Genomic DNA, 22,281 nt, shown 5'->3' on the forward strand with positions numbered 1-22,281 from the left:
GTAACCGAAGGCGCAAAATGCATACATAAATAAAATGGAGAAGGGAAGTTGAACAATATGTGAAACTAAGACACAACAACGGAAAGCTCAGAGCAGAACAAAGACATAGAGTTGAGAAAAATATCAGCAAATACAACAGGGGAATATCAGTAAAAAAAAAAAAAAACAATGAATAAAAAATTAACAATCTTGAAAAGAAAAGTGTACATACATGCAACCAAAGGCGCAAAATGCATACATAATAAAAAGGAGGAGAAGGGAAGTTGAACAATAATAATAATAATAATAATAATAATAATAATAATAATAATAATAATAATAATAATAATTAATAATAATAATAATTTATTGTTGTTTTCATCTGGCTAGAGGAAAGGAGGGGGAGACAGCTAAATGAGCGGCGGGAAGCTGCCTCTGGTGACTCTCAGTTTCCGTCCTGCGTGCTTGTGTCTCCTTCCCATTGCAATGCATCCGACGTTATTGGGGCATCAATGTATTTGCTGTATCGTGGCCTCCGAGATCGCACCGGCAAATGGCATCTCGGATGCCACGGCTGTAGCAAAAGTAAAGTTGAAGTCGTTAGGGAGGCTAATATCGGTCATTTTATGTTCGTGATGAAGACCGCGTGGTCTTCATCATACATTTGTTTCTGCCGTTACTGCTGTGTCCTTGGGATTTATTTTAAAAACTATTATCATTGTGTAGCTTAATTCGTGCGCATTAACGGAGGGGTTTCCTTGGCGGTGCATTGGTTTAAGAACTCGCGGTTTAGTTAGGTAGCTTGGTTTTGGCGGCTGGTGTCCGGAACTAAACACTGTGTGCGTGCGAAACGACCATGCGGTCGGCGACGGACGGATGCTGCCCACGGTCGTCTGCAATGATGGCGCAGTTGAAGGTCGCTAACGTATATTGTGTTTGTGCGGGTATCCTTCGATCAAACACAATTTGCTTATTCCCCGCCCACCAGCTCTGGGGCAGGTTATGCTCTACGTGGACGGCATGAATGGCGTCGTGGAGCACAACGAGACAATCCAATGGCTCTACTCTCTCATCGCTTCCAAGGTGAGCGCAGCCAGACCGGCACGCACGTCATTCGGCCCTGGTGCGATGGGTGCCGCATGGGGTGGCGCATGCATGCGTACTCTGCATGGTCGTTTTGTTTCGCTCAGTATTCGTGGCATGGTCGCATGCTTGGCTCCCTGTCGCCCGCCCTCACACGCGAGACAACCATAAAATTGAAATGGCCATGCAGGTCGACTCATTTTGATGCGTACAGGCAAAAGAAAGTGTTTGTGTGTGTTTGTGTGTGTGTGTGTGTGTGGGGGGGGGGGGGGCGGAATCTGTGTTATTTGGACTTGACATTCAAGTGGCCATATTTAGCTGACTTGCGTGTTTTTCCTACTGCTGGGCTATTTAACCGCGCAAAGGTCACGATCGAGCCTACCGAAGGCCAAAATTAGCTTGGCTCTTTCGCCTGTTTTCGTGACCCACCGCGGTAGCTTAGTCGTAATGGCGAATTGGCGATGCGCTGCAAAGCTCGAGGTCGCGTGTTCGATCCCCGCTGTGGCGGCCGCATTTCGATGAGGGCGAAATGCACAAACCCTCGTATACACTTAGATTTAGGTGCTCGTTAAAGAACCCTAGGTGGCCCACATTAATCCGGAGTCCCCCACTACGGCGTGCCTCATAATCAGGTCGTAGTTTTGGCACGTGAAACCCCAGAATCATCCGCTTTCGTGGTCGGAGGCCGGAGGTTGGACTTTCCGCTGATGCATATAGGGCGCGTGCACTCGCGCACCTGAGCTGCTAGGCGCTATTTGAAACGCCCTTACTGTCCACTTGTAGTACCGGTACAAATGTGCTGGTTAACGGCTCTGTTCTCTACAGTATTAACGCAATGAAACAACTAACGCAAATATCCTTACTGCAACACATATATACGCTGCCAAGCGCACCATTCTACTTGAAGTGTCGATGGTTTCTGAACAGATTTTTTTCCCGTTGGTCGTCGGTTCGCTATATATTTACATAGCCTTCTCTTATTTTCCGTTCTTTTTGATTTTTTTTTCTATTTATTTTGAACACCTATGGATAACTCGCGGCGACTTATCCGTGGTGAGGGTCATGAAACCCGCGCACGTGCGCCAGTTAGGTGGCGCTGGCTCCGGGGGAAGGGGGGAGTAAGCCGTAAGTTCTTTAGCTCCGAATGACGGCGGGTAAATCGTGCGGATTACGTCTGACCCGAATCTGCCGTTCGGACTGCGGCGAGCGCCTTGTTACAGATTAAGCTTGGTGGAAAGTTTTCATTGGGCGGCACTTGCGTTGATGTCGGCCCGCATGCTTTGGGCAGACCCCGACAGTTCCATCAACTCAGAGGGGTTCGTCAGCTGCGGGACGCAGGCGCGCCACCGGAATGACGGCCGCTAACGATAATCCCCCTGCACGCGCGGGCAGCGGGGCGCCGTCTCGAGGTGCGAGGGACGCGCTCGTTCTTGGCCAAGGCGACCGCGCATGGATTGGCCGGCCGCGAGTCACCCTTGGCCGACCTTTTCGATCGTTCCTCGAAACCACTATATGCCCAGTGGGGCCCGCGCAGTGTTCTCGCGTCAAGGAAAGCCAGAGTTCCCGTACGCGATACTTCTACACAATTCCTTCGTCGGGACATCGTTGCCGGTGTCCCTCCCCAATCGTGTCAGAGCGGCGCTGTTTTGGGTATTATTGCGGTACAGTCGAGACGCATCCACGCCGCCACTGTTGCGCTGTCCCTCTAATCGAGCGACAGCACGCATAGGGTTAGAGGGCTGCGTTTGGCTGCAAAAACGACGAAGCGAAGTGGACGCACCGTCAACGTTACGCTCAATCAGGCGGAGCGGCGTTCATGCCTTCCGCTGCTGGCATGAACGTTCTGCGCACGCACAGCATAAGCATACTAGCGTTACTGTCGAGCAGTAAACATATCTAATATTTCACTGGACTAACGCTGACGGTTTCCCGTTGGTCTCGCCTCGTGTACCATCAAGGCGCTACGCCTGGAACGCCACTGGCGGCGCTCATCACGCGAGTGGCATAGAGTGGCAGCTGCCGGGGCGCTGTTCCTTCTGCCCATCGGCTGTTGCTTTGCGTGCTACATTGCCACTTGTCGCACCTGTCTGAGGCAACCTGCGCTGACGCCTTTCCACGATTGACCGCAGTAGAGCTACTGTATGTACAGTATGGATGGATGGATAGGCTGAACCCTTTAAATCGGGCGTTGGCACACGCCGCCTAGCCTTGACTATTAATATATTTTGTACTTTGTGGAGGGTGAAATTTCACTCCTGCCTTGATTTTTTCCATCAATCAGATAACCTTCGTTTGGTTATATCTACCCGCTTAAAGTCTATTTTGCCTCCACTGTCCCTAAACCCCAGTGCTTTGAAAAAATCAGCCCCGTTGTTTTGCACTGTAGGGTTGAGCCCTTTACAGAAAAGTATGAGGTAACATCTAGATATCTAGACTAGAGTAACATCTAGACCGCAGCGCCGCGACACACAGCCTGGCGAGCAGAGAAAGCAAAATTAGAGGGACACGATTCAGATTTAGGTTTATACATTAGATCGCTTATCACCAGGTAAGAGTGCCCGAGACGCGCAAATGTTATACTACGCTAACCGTGCTGGGATAACGCATGGTCGTGCTTGAACACAACCCGACGGGTGGCCAGCGTGGCGTACTTGGCTTGGCGTGCAGCCCTGAATCGAGCAAGAGTAACGGGTACGTCGCTTTGTTTTAGAAATGTTTGTTTTTTCATCGCCACCCTAGCGGCTGGTGTTGGCGACACTGGTGTGATAAATGGAAGAGTTACAGGGCCATCTTGCCGATGCAGGGTGCCTGTAGCTAGAACACTGTCCGAGGAGTTCAATGCTAAACCTTGCTATATCACTGTCAATGCTTCGCATTTCAGGCAGAACTGCCAAATTTTTTATTGCATAGGAATATCAAAGTGAAAAAAAGTGCATGTGTGTGAAGTGTGGGAAGCTGGTCACGTGGTAGAGATAGAGAGGGAATGGGAAAGCATAGAAGAGAGTGTGTATATATATATATATGAATGAATGAATGAGCGAAGAAGGGAAACCGAGGGGCTCGATTTTTGTTACATAGTGCAACTGACAGTAATCTGCTCCGGACCACCGTCAGTTGCACCTCACTCTTCGAAGAGGCAGGACGTGTGTCGAGTTAGCTCCTGAACAATACTTTGCAATGTGGTGAATGCAGTTTAAATCGCCGATCTGGGATCTCAAAGAGGTGCGATGTAATGCCTAACGCATTTCTCTCGCATTTACTGCTAAATAGCCACTGCATTTTTTATGTCTGCTTTGTATTCCTTAAATTCATGCACTTTAATTTCATCAATCTGCCTTCACTTTCCCAAATTTGTAGTACACCATCTGTAGACATGCATCTCTTGTGTACGTGCATGGTTTCACAAGGAACACTTGCACAGGCATACAACTTTTTTTGCGTTTATCCAATAGCAGTACTCTAGGGCTGGCTCATCCAATTAGATTACCTGGATTGAAATATTGTGTGCAATAGTATATAAAGTCTTGGTATAAAGTCTTGGTATCAAGTTAAGTATAGCCAATGGCTATAATTAACTTATAAGCACGAAGACTAAAAAATATCACTTAAGGACCGTGTGTCTGGTTTGTATACATGCAGGAGGCACAATTTGATAAGCATTTGCCAGGAAAATGCAATAACAGAATTGAGACAATTCGTGTTGCGACTTCTCTTTCTCTCTGTATATGTATTATGTATTCTAAAAGTATGAACACAATATTCCTGCCAACTTTCCATAACGCTTATTCTATTTCAAGTGCTGATTGTTGTTATCTGAATTTGGTGGTGACTGAGGTATGATGCATTTTACCTGACCTCTCTTCTTGAAGAGATTGTAGCTTAAATCTGGGCTCATATGGACTCGAAGGCCACCATTCAGGAAAAAAAACAAAAATTTTTTTCACGCCATGCCGTTTGGTGCATTGGCCTTGAGCAAGGAAATTAACTATATGAAAAAAAGTGCTGTATGAAACCTCATCTTGTGACACTTAGTCCTTGCCTAGTGATGCATCATTCAATCTGGATTAAACATCTTATACCTGTAGGGCAATAATAGATACTATTCACAAAGAGATGGTGAACAAGCTTCCTGATGGTTGCCCCATGCTGTTTTGCAAAGTAAAATGAGAGATAAGACTGAAATAGCAAATGGCAGCCAGGAAAATAGGCTATGCTTCTTGCTGATGAAATTGAGCTACTTGGCAAAACTATCCATTTTTGGTGAGTCCACTGTGTAAGTTTTTGCCAGTCTCTGTTTCTGTGGCCTTCTTATTTCCTTTTGTGCATGGTCTCACCAAGTGAGCGAAGTGGGCTGGCATCTTGTGGCTGATGTGCAAAGCATGTAGCAGTCCTATGCATACATGCTTGAGCTATGAACATGCATCACTAACGAGCCTCTCCTGTTCTCTTCCCTGTGCCCATACCTCCCCCATTTTTTCCCTTGACATTTGGTAACACTTTTCAGTACTATAGATGGGTGAGTCCCTTTATTGCTCTTATCATATTGCATCACATACATTTGTTTCACATAGCTTATGTGTGCAGCCGCTATACTTGTTTGCTTGCTCCTGGCGGGTCTTCTGGCTTGACCTTCTTGCAGCTGCTTGCACTGCTATGCCAAATGCAATCAGAGCTATTGGTGCTGGTTGCTTTCAGTGTGTGTCGTTGTTTGTTTTGTACCAGTGCTTTAGCCTTATCCTTGTGTGGTTTTGTGGTTTTCTTTTTCCTACTTGTGCATGTAGGTGTTTTGTGAATGGCCATTTGGCTGGGGCATTGCACATGCTAAGCACAATCATTGCTACATACAAATGACAAATTATTGTCTCTTCCTTGAGCCATGATGCACTGTTTGTGTATGTGCTGATTTCCACTTTTTGATAACTTAATGACACAGTTAGTCTCACTGCCTCACACCTCCTTTTCTTTTTTCTCCACTTCTAAACTTCAGCAGTCTTGTACAGACATGAACACTTACATTTATTATCTATGCTAAAAGTGCAAACAGGAAAAAAAAAAAGAAAAATGATTGATGGAAATGGATAATGAAAGATCTGTATGTGCATGGTCTTGGCACATTCCTGAAAGAGCATGCGAGGACTGGAACTGCACCTATGTGTCCTCTGCACCTGAACATAGTTCCACTTCTAATGTGATGCTTATTGCCACTGTGCAAACTCATTGCTACCATCAAACGCTCTTCATGTATGCCGAGGCACTGAGCTAGTAGTGGGTATAATAGCAATGCTGGATTCTCAGTTTGCTGTGATTCAGAGGTTGTTTAAGAAAAAGATCAGAGGTCTCATATTTACCATAGAGATTTAGTGTACCTATGTCAACTGGCAGTTAAATACTGAACCAGATGTAAGGGTTTTTACTCATGCAAACATTGGGTAGGCAACTGTGATCTTTTAGAAAATCAATGATTGGTTTTCAGTCACATTGTTTGGTTTTGATGGTACTCCCTTTTGTGAACAATCCCAGATACAATTAACAGCTTCATACGCAATGAGTGTACATATTCTCGAGTGTGTAGAGAAGGGTCCTCTAATATACAGCCTTTGGGCTACACATGGTTTACAGGGCTTCTTTGTGCACTCTGCTGGCCCTCCTAACCTAAGCTGCCCAAGCCTTAGGCAACTATGCACCCCGGAGGAGCTATGTACAACATAATTGTGAGGATCCATGCAAAGTACCACTGCAAGCTTTTTTGTACACTCGGGTTTCATGATTTCTGCTTGCTGCACAGTTTCTGCACTATGTGAACATGATAGGGTTTGTGTGCTCAAAAGTAGGGCTTGTGTCTGTTGCTTTTGCAAGTATTACTGTTTTCTGCCTTCTAGTCATGTGCACATGCCCTGTCATCTTAGTCACCTTCTGCAAAAAAATACACTGCATGTCATTTGGGTCTAAAACGCTGGTAGTACTTAAAATAACTACTACCTGCTCTTGTGTGGGTTTCTCCAAAGCCCTATAATTTTACAGCCAAAATGGTGTATGAAATAGGCATACATATTTTTGGTTACTGAGTTTTTACTTTTCCTTGGCATAAAGTGTTAGAATTTACCTGATCTACACCCTTAATGTGTCACAATTTATTTTGCAAAATTAATAAAAATTTCGAGGCTCACGAAATAAAAAAGCTTAGAACACTCACGTCCATCCCATAAATCAACTATAGGAAGTACTAGGGTTGATATTCCTGAATAAGAGAATCATTGTTTAATGGCTTCACTACACAATTTTTTTTTTTTTGTTTCTGTAAGTATTTGATGGCAGTAATATCCTAGTGGCCACACGTAGGAGTGTGCTGTATTGTCTGCCTCTCTAGGAGCAACTAGTATACATGTATATGTTGTCCACCACTTCCCTTCAACCTCAGGCATTTCTTCCCATTTTTTTTTCTTCTTCCATTTGTTGCTCTTGTTCCATTATGTTTGGACTGAAATTGCACACATTTGACTATGTATACTGCCTGAAAAATATGAACTGCTTGTAGTGTCTTGAAATGAATGCTAGCATATAGTATTGCATTGCTCTTTCAAGTTGTTAGCACAAGTGTTTTTGTTTTTATTTTATTTTGTTTCATTTAATTGTATTATTTTTTATTGGTTCTTATCATAGGCACCTAAATGTGCTTTCCATCCTTTTTCACATTTGCAATGTTGGTTTGCACAGTGGGTTATCATTGATATTATCTCTTCTGTTCTGTGCCTATAGTACCGTCTGGTGGTGAAGACAGCCCTGAAGCTTCTTCTTGTCTTTGTGGAGTACACAGAGAACAACAGTGCACTGCTTATGAATGCTGTCAATGTAGTTGACCATGAAAGAGGTAAGCTCTGCTGTATTGTTCATTCGATAATAATATGCATCTTGATTTGGTTTGTGTTAATTTCACATGGTGTACAATGAGCATTCCTGGTCAGAATTGCAAAATATTAGAAAAGCTAGGTATGTGTATTTAATTTATAAAATATCAGTTTTAATTGGAAAACATTAGTAATGATGAGATGCACAGTGCATAGGAGAAGTCATACACATGACAGTTATGATCTAGAGTGAAGATTAAGAAAGCAGTGGATTAGAGGTAAAATTGGTGAGAATAGTATTTTTATAGAAAGAAATATAATACATTATATAAAGTGATTGCGCCAACTCATAAGTTCATTTTGGTCGTGGCAAGATGATTAAGTTTGCTTATGCAAATTTTGTTTAGTGCAGTTATGACATTGTCAGTTGTGTGGAACTTGTCGCCATGTGAACACTGCCATGTAGTACTGGCTTTGATAATGTGAGCAGCTACACCAGAAGGAAGCTCTTCCTGGCTACTCGTTGATTTGATAGAGCTGTCTCTACTCTTATGGTGCACTGCAGATTGCTTGTCTAGCTGGGCAAATGTTTTTGCGGGAAGTGGAAGCAGAACAAAAGCAGGCATGGCAATGTAGAGCTGGCTGCCCCATATACACTCTGTTGTGCTACACACTACCATGTGCCACATGCAGATGGCTGTTGTTGCCGTTTTTGTTGTGTAACTGACACTGGGCACTGGGGAAAGGTAGCAGCTTCTACTGGCCAGGAGCAGGAAGTTTAATACATAGTGATGCCTGCTATGTTGCACAAGATGTGAATCAAGTTATATCAGACCCACAGCACACTGCCTGTATGCTCTGTTTAAACATGTAGCGGGCTGTATATTTCATTGGTTCCACCTGCTACTTGCATAACTGGCACATTTTGATATGGCAGTTGCATATTTATTATGACAACATCACTCTTAAACTGCTGTCTGAGTGCTGGTAGGATTGGGAAGCTGCTGGAATTTCCTGCTTCTAGAAGTGGAAGGGTTACAACACAAGCCAAGCAAACTACGTGTGCTGTGTATACAAAGGGAAATCTGGTAAGCTTTCATCTGACCAAATATTCACTAAACAACCAAGAATTATCTTTTGAAATAAGAGCAGCTAAAATTACATTGATTAAAAAAAAAAAAAAACCAGAATACTGAACTCTACACAGACACATACTAGGTGAGCTTTTGTCTGAGGGGGACTATTTGCTATGACGCTTCAGTTTGAAAGCAACAGCTGGCTGTGTGTAACTCTTTCTTGTTTAGCTACTTGATCCTTTAAATTCAGGCCAACTAGCCCTATAGTTTTCATTATGAAGAGAGCATAACTTTTGCTCTAAATAGTTGAATACTTCTGTCCTTAGGTGCAAGACCATGGTCCAACATAATGATGTTGCTGAATGAAAGGGACTCTGCAGACATGGAGCTGTTGGTATACTCCATGACACTCATCAACAAGGTACATACCTGTAGCCTTATAATGACATATTAAACTTGCACTGCTGAATCTTATGATATTAATACCAATTGGCATTCTTGCTTGCACAGTTTCTTTGTGTGTGTGTGTGTATGTGTGCATGTGTGTTGTATCTCTCAAAAAGAAATAAAAGAAGTTAAATGTATTGAAATTCTTGAGTAATTGCACACTCCTGCATTCATTTCTTTGCAAGAGAAATTACAAATACAATTTAATGGCTTCCAGCTTCTGTCAGCACGGTAAGGCAGTCAGGTATACTATTTTATTTAACAAGATATCACGGCTTTTAGAGCTTTACCAATGCATAAAGGGCCTGTGGCTCCTCCACGGTTGACAACTACTGTTCAAAAAGCTGTTTATTTTTGTTTACGTGACTTGTGAAACTGAGGCTTGTTTTGTCTGTTCTTTCCAGACTCTCAATGGTATTCCTGACCAGGACACCTATTATGATATTGTTGATTCATTAGAAGAGCAGGGAATGGAACGACTTATACAGTACTACATGTCCAAGCAAGGCACCGACTTGGACTTGCTTCAGCAATTCCGAATATACGAGGTACATATGCTTTTCTCCACATCATCATCATCATCAGCCTATATCTTTATGTCCACTGCAAGACGAAGGCCTCTCCCTGCAATCTCCAATTACCCCTGTCTTGCGCTTGCGTATTCCAACTTGCGCCTGCAAATTTCCGAACTTCATCATCCCATCTAGTTTTCTGCCGACCTCGACTGCGCTTCCCTTCTCTTGGTATCCATTCTGTAACCCTAATGGTTCACCGGTTATCCGTCCTACGCATTACATGGCCTGCCCAGCTCCATTTCTTCCGCTTAATGTCAATTAGAATATCGGCTATCCCCGTTTGTTCTCTGATCCACACCGCTCTCTTCCTGTCTCTTAACAGATATTTAACATTTAACGTCAAGTACCTTCACATTTTTCCGTGTACCCTCATATGCCTTCATTATGTGCTCAGGTGCATACACAATGCATACTACTTGCATCCTAATAGCATCTACAGGTAAACTGTTAAATCTTTAATGTTCAGTGCAGCTACTAGGCGGTGCTGCAAGTGGAGTCGAGAACAAAAAAATAAATATACTGGTTCAGTTCGGATTTGGGTTCAAGGTGCAAGCTGCTTCACTTTATATTCGGTTAAATTCCATTTCGAGCAAATGAAGAATTTTGACTGTTAGTAGAGTGGTTGCAGTTGCATTCTCCCATTTTCGATTTTTGAAGCTGGCTCCTGTTTTATGAGTGAGCTATGCAATATGTCTGGTATCCAATACTTGTAAAAAGAATAAAGTTTTGAGAAGCGAAATGAAGTAGGCAGTGCATTTCAGTCCTTGACTATTAATCACCCTGATCACGTGATGAAGAAGCACAAAGCTGTCAATTTCTGTATCCTATCTTGCAGAATACCACATAAATGTGTGCCTAATGTTGTTGCTTCACAGGCTGTTCTCAAGCACGAAGATGGAGACGGGGATGGAAAAGCTCTGCCTCTTGATGTTCGGCTAAGGTGCGTAGTTGGTGCACCACAAAAATACAAGCACTTACGTGTCTTATATGGCTTTGCACAAGCAACATGCTACTGACACACTCTGTTTGAAATGAACCTAGGTTTAAACTGAAGGTATTTATTATGCCAGAGTTCTCAAAATCACCTGTGGCAGAGAAGCCTTTAGTGTAACGGCATCTGTAAGCAGTATATCTATGAAACGGGGGTGCATGCTTATACATATTTAGTTTAATACTGATGTTATGCCACATAGCAACCCACGCAGGAAGAGGGGGACAGCATCTGTAAAACATGATTGATAGATGGTTGATTGTTGGACAGTGGTTTAAAAGGGATACTCAAAAAAAAAAATAATCCGGAAGTTAGTAGTAAATTAGGCCAAAAAAAGCCACTCATAGTGTGAGAAGAGGCTTGGTAAGCTAGAAAAGGTGCGATAACAAAAGATGGGTGGTGCCACCATTTTGAAGTTGCTGCACCATCCAGGCCATGATGTCATGGACTTTCACGGCTTGTGCTTGGGCCTAATTAAGTTTTTGTCTGTAAAGATTGACTGCATTGTGTTGTAAAAGAGCCAAAGACTGAACTTGGAAAGTTTGGAGAACTTTTACAGCGCCACAACAGACGAAATACAATAAAATAGTTTGAAATCCGTGATATCACATTCATGTGCCGACACGGAGATTTCAGCACGAAATTCAAGAAATAGAACTCTGACCTTCATTTTTTCTTATAATATTCAACATTTTACAGCGAATTTAAGTAAAATAGTGTTTTCAAAGAATGCTTCATCAGATTAAGCTGTTTCGTTATTTCTCTTTAGTGTCCCATTAATGTTTCAAAGCAATGCTGGGGCTATTAGAGATGCCATAGTGAAGGGTTCTTGATTAATTTTGACCATCTAAGTTATTTACGTTGCCTAATGATTAGTATATTAAGATATTTGCATTTCGTATTTATCCGGCTGTAGCTGCGGCACCCATAATAGGTTTTGGCAGTGTCATCCACATTGTTTTATCTGATTCTATGGCTTATTTCTCTAGTGAAAATACATGATTGACTTACTGACTGATTCATTTATTCACTTTTCTTCGTCCTATTGGTTTTTATTTGTTTATTGCATTGTAACATAAGCATGCGGCTCGAGAAATTAGACACTTTTTGATGCAAGAGCGTCAAATGGCTCATTGAGCGAAAAAGCCGGCGTCCTGCATCTATAGCAGTGAAATGGCACCTAAATTCCCATTGGCTGCAACACCACGTCACGAGCGCACCTTGACAGACGTCATATTGGCTGCGATGCCACGGCACAAGTGCACCTCGACGTAGCAGAGCAGTTGAAAGGGAACACCTGCTGCTGCAGTAGTGCGCCCGGTGTTGCGTGAGGGGAGAGGCCATCGCCGCGACACCACGCCACCTTCGTTCTCGCTGCTGGAAGCCTGTGTTATCCGTGTGTTCCTTGTCCGCGCAAGCTCTCACCTGTGTTCTAATTGTGCTATGGTTAGGTTGAATAAAAACGCATCAAGCATCTCGACGCGCTTGCTTGCCTGTGAAGAGTTAATAACTCGAAGGACTGCTCAGTGGCGTTCAATTGGACATTAATGCTTTCGCATTCACAATTCATAGGTGTCCTTGAATATATATATATTTTTGCAGATCCTGACTAGTTAAAGTGCCATTACCTTTATCTTATCTGGAATCTGCTTTAACAGTGCAGCTGTTGACTGCTATAGTATTGCTTGTGCTTTCAGCACAACAAAGATGTGTGGGAACAGCTGCAATTTCCATGTCAATTAGCACAGTGATAAACACACTTCCTGATGTGTGACTTTCAACCCACTGCCTCTCTTTCAGTACTAAAATTATGGTTTGCAGACTAGCATTTGTCATAGCCACTTTTCTGGATTCGCGTGTTTTGAATTTGTCATTACCGTTGCAGTAGAGCTTCACTAATATGCAAGCACATAAGTCACAGCTTAGCTTTCAATGCAAAAATATCCCTTGCCTGACTTTCTCAATTCTTAATTTGATCTTTTAAATCATGCCATGCACTTTTTAAGTATTCTTTCCTGTCTTTCCACATACACTTTCACCATGTTCCACTGAAATGAGAATATCTTTTTTTTGTCCCTTTTTTGGTGGAAAAAAGTGGATCAAGGGGAGAAAATTTACTTACTAACTGAATTGGTAGTGCTCCTGCTAGATTTGTTTTGTTATGCTTCTGTGCTTGTATACTATCAACACAAAATTAGCACGTTTTCTGAGCATCTAACTTTGAACATGTAACTTTGAATTGCATTGCACTATAATTTCTTTTATACATTTTTTTTCTTATTGAAAGAAACTATTTTAATTTTATTTAAGTGTTTGTGTGTTTTCTGAGAACATTAAGGAATACTTTCGCACTGTTTTCTTGATCAGAATGAAATCAATGACTTTGTTAAAAAAAAAAAAAAACCCTAACAGTGTCAAGTGTCAAAATACAGTTTAAACACAGTTCTTTTTTTTTTTTGTCCACACTATACAACTGAGGATTGCTTCACCCAGTCATGTTTGATGTTCATTGCCTACTGAATTCTTCTTGTATATTGTTAGCCACTGATTCTTATTGCATCTTGTTTTATTGTCTTTTTCTTCCCCCTTCTTTGCCATCTCTGTATTTTCTACTCCCCACCCCTGCTATAGCCCTCTGGAGTATCACATGATAAATGAGAATGAATAAATGAATGAATGAATGAATGAATAAATAAATAAAAATGCCTTTATATACTCTTTGTTTCCCTCGCAATATGTATTTCGATGTGGAAAGTCAGAAAGTGCTTCGTCTTACATTTTCTCGCAGCTTCTCCAACAGATAGGTTGCAGCTGTGAACCTTAAAATTTACGCACCTGAATAGATACAGTTGCATACGTAGCATTGTTTTGCACAGCATACATGGTGACACACTGGTGTGTTGTGGTCGGATGGCTACACAGGATGTTACAAAGCACCTTTCTCCGGCTTGAGCATCTGTTCCTGATTTAAGAGGTCAGAGTCGATATTTAGGTCAGAGTCGATATTTTACAAGTGGCCAGATGAGGTCCATGCTGGTTTTTGTCATAGCAACTCCTGCACAAACAAGGGTGTATGTACCACATGGCATATTTACGTGTAGTTTTTTTTTTTCTCTCTTTTAAACTCAGGCAAGTTCCTCGTAGTCGCAAGTCAAGTAGTAATGATGAAAATGAGAGGCGGAAAAGCCGACGGCACTCCCTGGGAAACCTTGCTCCAAATAGCACAAGTCCTTTCAAGCAGCGGCCTTCACCACTTGCCAAGACACCTGAAGCCACCAGCACATTTCCGCAATGGAGGAGAAGGTATGTACAGCTAATGATTACATTTGCATCAGAAACATTAAATAACCAGCAGGACATGTTTATTGTCCCTAATAGATGGTTAGTGGAAGGGGACTGAATAGAGAATATGAAATTGGATAGATGCATTGTAGCGCCCCTTCTAGTCACACTTTCCTTTTGTTTGGCAGAAGCACCATAGTGGCCTCCATAAAAAGGAAATTATCAGTGGAAACTGCTTCATGAAGTGCCATCATATCATCTCGGGTGAAAGTTAGAGATAATCGTTTACTTGAAACACTTAGCCTATTTATTGCAAGGTACATAGCTGATGGCAAATAACGAGGACAGATTACTTGACCAGTGATCTCGTGCGTTATGGTAGACATCCTAATAACCATTACATCCTGTCTCAGTAAAGTAGTGGCTTGTGTACTTAATCTTTGCCTTGCTCAATACGATTCCAGATTGAGAAACGTCACCATGCATGGCTTAGAGTGTATTGTGCCAGTTTTTCACATGGGATAATATTGTTTAAATGAGCCCATTGGGGTGAAATGAATCATTGAAGTTTAAAATGTGCTTGTGTTAAATGTTAGTGAAAGTGTCTCACAGAACTATCAATTTTATTTAATGATGGCTTTCTTTGGAAGATCCTTTTTAAGTGTGTTGTGTTTAAGTGTGTGTGTGTTGTATAATATAGTCTGTGTGTTAATGCTTGCTTGACTTCTTGTTTCAATCAGTATTACTTATGCTGTGGTGCACATTTATGTGTGTGAATACGATGTAGACATGAATCGTTTTCTGGTACTTGCAGGGATGTGAACCAAAATGAGGAGCCAGTAAAAACGCCTGACCATGGAAAGAATGGGATCGCTCACAATGATGTTGATACCCCAGAAATAGGTGAATTGAGTGTACACTTAAGTCCCCAGACTAACAAATATGAAGAACAGAGTTTTTTGTTGACTTCTTCTGCATCAATAAAATATATAGTTTTGTTTCATGTCATTTTGAAGCGTGCAGGGCATGATGTGAAAAGCTTAACTTAGAGGGCTGCTAAATGTGCAAAGAATGAAGATTTTCGGTACACACACAATAATCATTCTGAGGAACCTTCTGGGTGCATAACTGCCTTAGAAGCAGAGTAATCACTTTTTGCATTTCAGAATATGTAAAGATGTGCAGTTTTATGTGGACATATGCTATCAAAGACTAAAATTAATAGCTCTGAAAAACTTGCTTCCTTTTTAGCTTACTGGCACAAGATGCAATACGCTGACTGCACATATCATTGTGCTGACTGGAACTTTCATTATCAGGCTGCATGTTAAGGCTCTAAACAAATTCAACTCTTTTGTGACTCAAACTTTTCTTATCTCAATATAGTATTGTGATCTGGGAAAGTATATGTCAGTACATACTAGGTAGCATACATTTTGAGGCTGACCTATTGGTTTTGAACAGCATTGCAGAGGCATTGAATTTCATTTAAAATTAATAAAATGGTAAGAAAAGGTATTGTGCAATATTCTTTTCATATTTACAACTTAAAAAAACTTCAGTTCCGTGCTGTTATCGTGGCGAAGGGGGGGGGGGGGCAGTTAAGGTGCAGGAGGCTGTAGCTTTGCTTGTTTTGCTTGTTTTGTTTCACCAGTGATAAACTTTCTTGCATTCTGCCACTACACATGTGCCAGTAATTTTATTATTAGAATGATAACTTGCATGGATTCGTTGTATATGTTCATTTTGTTTTTACAAGCAAATAAATGAAACAAATGAATAACCAGCAGCGTACAGTTGCACATAAACTTTTTGGATGCTACTTTAAGGCTGAAATTGCCCATGGTAACATTGTGCACAACATGAAGTCTCACTTAGCTATGCACAAAGGCTCTTTCTCCTCCTAATTACGATTATTTGCATTGTGAAGTAGTTTCATGGTAATGTATTGCTGCACATTATCAGAAAAATTAAGGATAAGCTTGCAACACGTGGAAGACTGCATGAGTGACATTAGTCAGCATAGCCACAGGCACAGTGTGGCAGCTGCTGGAGCACTACTGCCCTCTGAACACTGATTGCCTGCTAACCGCTGGGGATGTAGCATGCTCTTAGCACAGGAGACTTGGTCGATGCATCCATCTGTGAAGAAAAAGAGGATGAGGAGCAGAGAAAAAGAGAATATCCTTGGTTACATAAAGGCTGACTTATCAGTTTCTTCTGACTTCCATTATACAGGGTGTTTCAGTGAACACTTTCAAAAATTTTAACATGACAGTGTTAAGGGCCTCGTGTCGCTGAAAATCCGGCAGCGGTGGCGGAAAAAATCATCCTGAACCACCACGACCGCGCAGGCTGCCCGTGTGGTGTAAGGCGTTAGTGAACAAAATTGAATTTATTAAAGTAAGATCCGTCAGAAAAATCGGTCAAGTACAACTTAACCACAACCTACAGACAAGATAGTCAGATTGTAAATTGAATGTACGATAAAACATAATTCTGTTACGAGAAAACTCAAAACACAAACCCTGTTCCAGCATTTCTACCATAACAGCAGTAGCACGCTCGGGTTGGTCACCTGCGCAGAGGTAAAAGTGCAGAAAAAAGAAAGCTGCAGTTGCCGGGAAGCCTGACAAGCATTTAGGGATCTTTGAATGCTATCGCGTTCCACTCTTAAAGGCGAAGCTTAAGCGTCCTCCAATTTTTTTAAAGGTTGCCTGTCGCAGATAGCACATATCTAGTTCTTGAGCTGGTCTACTCGAAGAGGCGGACATTACTTGCACAAAAAATTTAAATGCATAATCAACTAATTAACAAAAATTTACCTAAGTTTTGAACTAATTACCTTATGGTCCATATTGCAATTTACAAATTCTAGCAGTGGAGTTTGCAAGGCGGATCCACTTGGAACGAATTCTGACACCAGTTTCGAGGTATTAATTCCCCAACTTTGCGGAGAAATGCATTGGCGTTCCAGTTAATTTCTTAAGAAAACATTGTTTTATTCATTGCAGCACAAAAGTAACTAGAACGCCAATGCATTTCCCCGCAAAGTTCAGGAAATAATATCTCAAAACTGGTGTCGTCCTGAGAATTCGTTCCAAGTGGATCCGCCTTGCGAACTCCACGGCTAGAATATGTAAATTGCTGTATGGGCCATGAGGTAATTAGTTCAAAACTTAATAAGTAAATTTTTGTTAATTAGTCAATTATGCATTTCAATTTTTTTCTGCGAGTAATGTCTGCCTCTTCGAGTAGGCTAGCTCATGAACTAGAATTGCGTTATCTGCCACAGGCAACCTTTAAAAAGTTTTGAAAGTGTTCGCTGGAAACACCCTGTATGGACTTGTACTAATCTAATCTGGTTCTATTGTGTGAGAACTGTATTCACTGCATTGCACAGCAATATGGCTGTTCATATAACGAGAGGCAGTTAATGTGACATACGATTGCTCATCACATTATTGCTATAAGCACTTTGCTTTTCTAGTGTCCACTTTAGTGCAGTTTCATTAGTCTTGCTGTCTAGCATTGATAAGGTTAAAAACGTTGAGCATGTGCAATATGGGGCTTTATAACTTGCTCCAACTGCAGCTTTGAGTCATATCCTGAAGTATATGTTTAGAATAGGTATTCAAAATCTTACACTTCACTTTTTGCCTCTATTTTACTGCTACCCACCCACATGCCTCCAGGAAAGACACCTTTTCATAAAACTCTTTGTATACAGCTAAGGAAACGTTACATAACCATAGTTTTGTATTAATGGATTTCAAAAGTGCAAAACCATCATTTATGAGAAAAGGCAACCTCACGTCTGATACCGCCTTTCAAAGGCATTGTGTGAGGGGGTCTGTAATGCAAACCATTTAGAATGACTTACGTAATTTCACAGACACTGGCATTGTTGTTGTTTTTTTCTGTAATTTTCTAGCTGAATAAATTCCTTTTCTGTGGAGGAATGTTGTTGTAGTGACAAATATACATGACTTACCATTTTTTTTCTCTGTGCTGTTGTAGATGATGTTGTAAATGGCATTACCCCTGCACTGAGGCGACGGCGAGAGCGGGATGCTCGTAATCGTTGCCTCATCAGAGAACAGGAGGAAAATGGACGTGATCATCAGACAACCGTTTCACCCCCTGTCCCATCTCCACCTACAAACTTCACCGAGAAGCAGCCTCAGAAAGGTGTGTGAATCAAGTAGATTTCATAATGAGTTTTTTTCATACTCTCAATGTTACTATGTGCCAAATTTTGTTTTCATGACATTTTCTTTCCTGTATAAGTTTGATGAGCGTCTGTAGAGTCATATGTATTTTTTATTTGTTTTTCTGCCTAGAAAGCAGAGGCCAGCTTCACAAAATACGCCAGCTTACTTAACTGGTTTTCAAGATTTTTCTGATGCCTTGGCTATTGTTGCATTAGTGGCTTGTGTGCTATTACGTATATTGGCAAATCCATGAGCACTGGCCATTTACAAACTACGCTTACATAAGATGCATTTGGTCCCAGAATATTACTATATACTGATATGCTTAGCAAAGGTTGAGTATACTGTAAAGGTTCATTGTAGCAGTAGATTTATGTCTATTTTTGTTAGCAGGCATGAAATTAGATTTTCTTTATCTGTTTGCAATCAGATGTCAGCAAAGCCAGGCACCCTTGAGTGGCTCTTAATCATGAAGTTCCCATTTATCTTCTCACTGGATTTGTGGCACTATCTGTTATAAGCCATTAAAACATGTATTCTCAACATTTTACCTTATTTTCCTGAAGGAGAAGTGCATCGTGTATGTGGGTTACCCACCATGGTGGTTCAGCAGGTATACGGTGCTCTGCGGCTGACCACAATGTCATGGGTTTGATTCCTGGCCACGGCAGCTACATTTTGATGGGGGCAGAATGCAAGGATGCTCATGCATCGTGCTTTGGGTGCACGTTAAAGAATCCCAGATGGTCAGAAATAATAATCTATATTAGAATGTAATGTAATGTAATATAATATAATAATAAATAATAATCTGGAACCCTCAACTGCAGTGTCTCTCATAGCCCCTCCATTCATATGGTTTGAAGTGCCTTCATGTAAACAAGACCCCGTATGAGTGGTGCACTTGATCTTGCACATAGCATTTGGCATTGTGGTTGATCATGGTGACCCCCTTTCACCATTAACATTGTAGAGAAGATGTGCAAAAATTATGATATGTGAGAATTGCTCCATCAAAGAAAAGAGTTTTATTCCTCTTTTAGATGTCCTGCATAGCTGACAGAAGATTTCTGCAAAAGGAAATAAGAATCTGTGCCTTCATTCACAAATCAATGAAACTTACTAAAAGACTTCACTGGGATAAATGTTGATTATGAAGAAAAGCTAGGGGGATAGACCACACTTCATTTCTCTGACAAGACCAGTAGAAATTCACTGTTTATTAATGACACAAAGGTAGATGAAAACATGCAGTTTATTACTTCATAACATACTCCATAAACTTCAGTCTCTGTGCTGGAGAATCCCTTCATGAATTTCACGCACTGCCAAGCAACAGTGCTGAACAGCTAAAATAAATATTTTATGACATAGTTCACAGGGTCAAACTTGCTTTTCAGTATCAAAATATGCAAAATATGTTCTAGTTGGAATGACTGGAAAGTAGATGCTTGTTCCTGACAAGCAACAGTGCTTGTCAGATACAAGCATCGTTGTGGGACCTCAAGGAATGTAACTCTTTCCTTACCGGGCCAAAAAAATTTATCAGTTTGATCAACAGTTTTTTGACACATAGTGAAACGTTGCCGTTGAAATTCTTCCACAAGCAAAGCTATGCACCGTATGAAATGGCGACAACACTTTAACCACCTATTCGTTAGATTTGACAATTTTTGGCTCTCTGGAGTATCTGGAAAAATAAAACTTTAACAAAAGGCATCGCCAAAACTAGCCTCTAGTGCTCCTAGCAATTCCCCAATCAACGCAAAATTTGGGCTTTGGTCGACTCAGCAACATAATTTTTTTATGGCAGCAGCAGTAAAGCCGCAGAAGCTTTTATCGGGTTGTCTAATTTCCTGATCCAATGTCGGCGCTGTTTTACCAATGTCTCCAACACCTCTACATGCTCAGGAGTGTGTGTTGTTTTGAAGATTGTGTTTGACTAAATCAAGTGCAACTTTAATTTTTCCCGCGGTGGGTTGCTTTTATCAGTCAGTGTTTCCACAGTCTATGTACAACTTATTACGTGCATTCCTTTCTGTCGTGTGGAGTTTTCACTCACACGAGAGCATGCAGTTGATTTCACATTGGCTGGCACGAGCTTGACTAGCAGTCTAATCTCTCAAAAAGTCTAAACTTTTTGAACATCACCTGTGGAAATGCCCTTGTTTATTATTGTATAGGCACTGGGCGCGGGATGAATTTGGACTGGTGGCGCCTTCATGCGGCGGCGCCGCAAATATAATGGCATGTGGCGGCCGGGCCGCGCGCAGCAGGCGCTGGCGTGAAACCAAGTATGATCAAACATGTTGCGTTTTTGGGTGCACCAACAGCTACTGAACATGACTGAAGCTGGTTAGGCCATTCAATTTAACCGTTGTTCATCACGGAAACCCGTTTTTCAGGTGGAAAGTCTGTATATGTGTGGTTTGTAGGCAACAGCGCGTTCAGCGCTCAGCAATTGAAACGCGATACACAAATCGCATGGTCGCCAGCGCTTTTTGCACTGACTGTAAGCGCTGAGGACACTAAACTGATGCATTATGGTGTAGAGTGAAAGCGATAACCTTCGTAACTCATCATGACTGTATTTGGTCCCACGGCGCTCACCTGTGGCACGAAAAGAAAAAAAAAAGAAAAAAGAACGGTACGTGGCAGGCGCGCGCTGCCAGCGCTTCAATCGCTGGGCACTGTACATTTCCAACGCTGATTTGCTATGGTCTAGTTGTTCTAACGTTAATAAAAGAGCCGTTCATACGCAAGAGCTTCGGGTGCCACTTGCCTGTCTTCGCCTCCGCAGTGTAACGGCTCCGGAGCTTGGGCACCGAAGGCGAACTCTCAGATTTGTAGTCATTTTGCCGTCTTATCAGTGTATCAGTCTTCATTTAATGTACATTTTCCTTCCTAGCAATTCCCAACTCTGGTTGCGTCCGGCACACGACTGTGCTGTGCATCGACGGCAAACGCCAACGCAGTGGCGTGTTCACACTCGCCGCCACCGACGGCTCCCGTCGCGCTAAGCTATATAAAATGGGCCGTGACTGAAGATTGGGCTAGTTTAAAAGCAATCAAGAATGGAGGAAGCATTGCAAAGATAAAATAACTACAACGGACAGAGAACGGGAACTTACTGACATATGTGCGATCGGCGAAGCAGCTCAAGAAACAGAATAAGGAAGATGTATGTCTCCTTTTTTTTCTGTCCATAATTTTTGTGTTATTCGCATATTTTCATGATTAAATACACGGTAATGTTAAAGCGCAAAGCAAAATAACATCTGGAATATAACTGCAAGAGTTCCACGTCTTAGCTTGCCGCGGTGAGCTCCCTTCACGTGGTGCATTTGCATCGCAATGTGCGCTCGTTTTCTGCTTTATATACTACCTGATGCCACGAATGTGATCTGCCTCGTACAGGTGATGACCTTTCTCAAAAGCAGACACATGAAAATGCGTTTTCCGGTGCGTCAGCCCTTATAACCCGCAGTACCAAATCACCAGAAGCACCGAGCGCCTTCGTCCCGTCGTCTGCTTCACATGCCAGTGCTTTGACAGCTGCCGTTCGCGGCGCTCTGTTCGCCAGCATATCGCCGGCGCGATGCTGGCACCTTACGACGGCCGCCCGGTGCCTATAACACTGTGCAAGACTGTACAGTACTGTACAAGAACTGTACAAAGCATGTGACAGCTCCAGTGCCAGTTCAAGGCGCATGAATAGACCAGTGGTCTATTCATCGACACTTATCGGACACGATTTTCAAGTATAAGGAGGCTTGTGGATGCTCCCCA

The 22,281-nt window shown here is 42.0% G+C and overlaps 1 protein-coding gene across 1 annotated transcript in view; it reads left to right on the top strand.

Annotated features, from left to right (window-relative positions):
* LOC119436054 (uncharacterized) overlaps window positions 1-22,281 on the top strand; it is a 293,233-nt gene that overhangs the window by 233,317 nt on the left and 37,635 nt on the right. Inside the window, exons 11-18 of the mRNA XM_037702798.2 lie at window positions 968-1,062; window positions 7,819-7,930; window positions 9,310-9,404; window positions 9,835-9,978; window positions 10,881-10,945; window positions 14,126-14,299; window positions 15,093-15,181; window positions 18,299-18,469. Coding sequence (XP_037558726.1) covers window positions 968-1,062; window positions 7,819-7,930; window positions 9,310-9,404; window positions 9,835-9,978; window positions 10,881-10,945; window positions 14,126-14,299; window positions 15,093-15,181; window positions 18,299-18,469 — 945 coding nt within the window. The remainder of the gene's footprint in view (window positions 1-967; window positions 1,063-7,818; window positions 7,931-9,309; window positions 9,405-9,834; window positions 9,979-10,880; window positions 10,946-14,125; window positions 14,300-15,092; window positions 15,182-18,298; window positions 18,470-22,281) is intronic.

The sequence above is a fragment of the Dermacentor silvarum genome, chromosome 1 (genome assembly GCF_013339745.2).
Source record: "Dermacentor silvarum isolate Dsil-2018 chromosome 1, BIME_Dsil_1.4, whole genome shotgun sequence".
NCBI lineage: Eukaryota > Metazoa > Arthropoda > Arachnida > Ixodida > Ixodidae > Dermacentor > Dermacentor silvarum.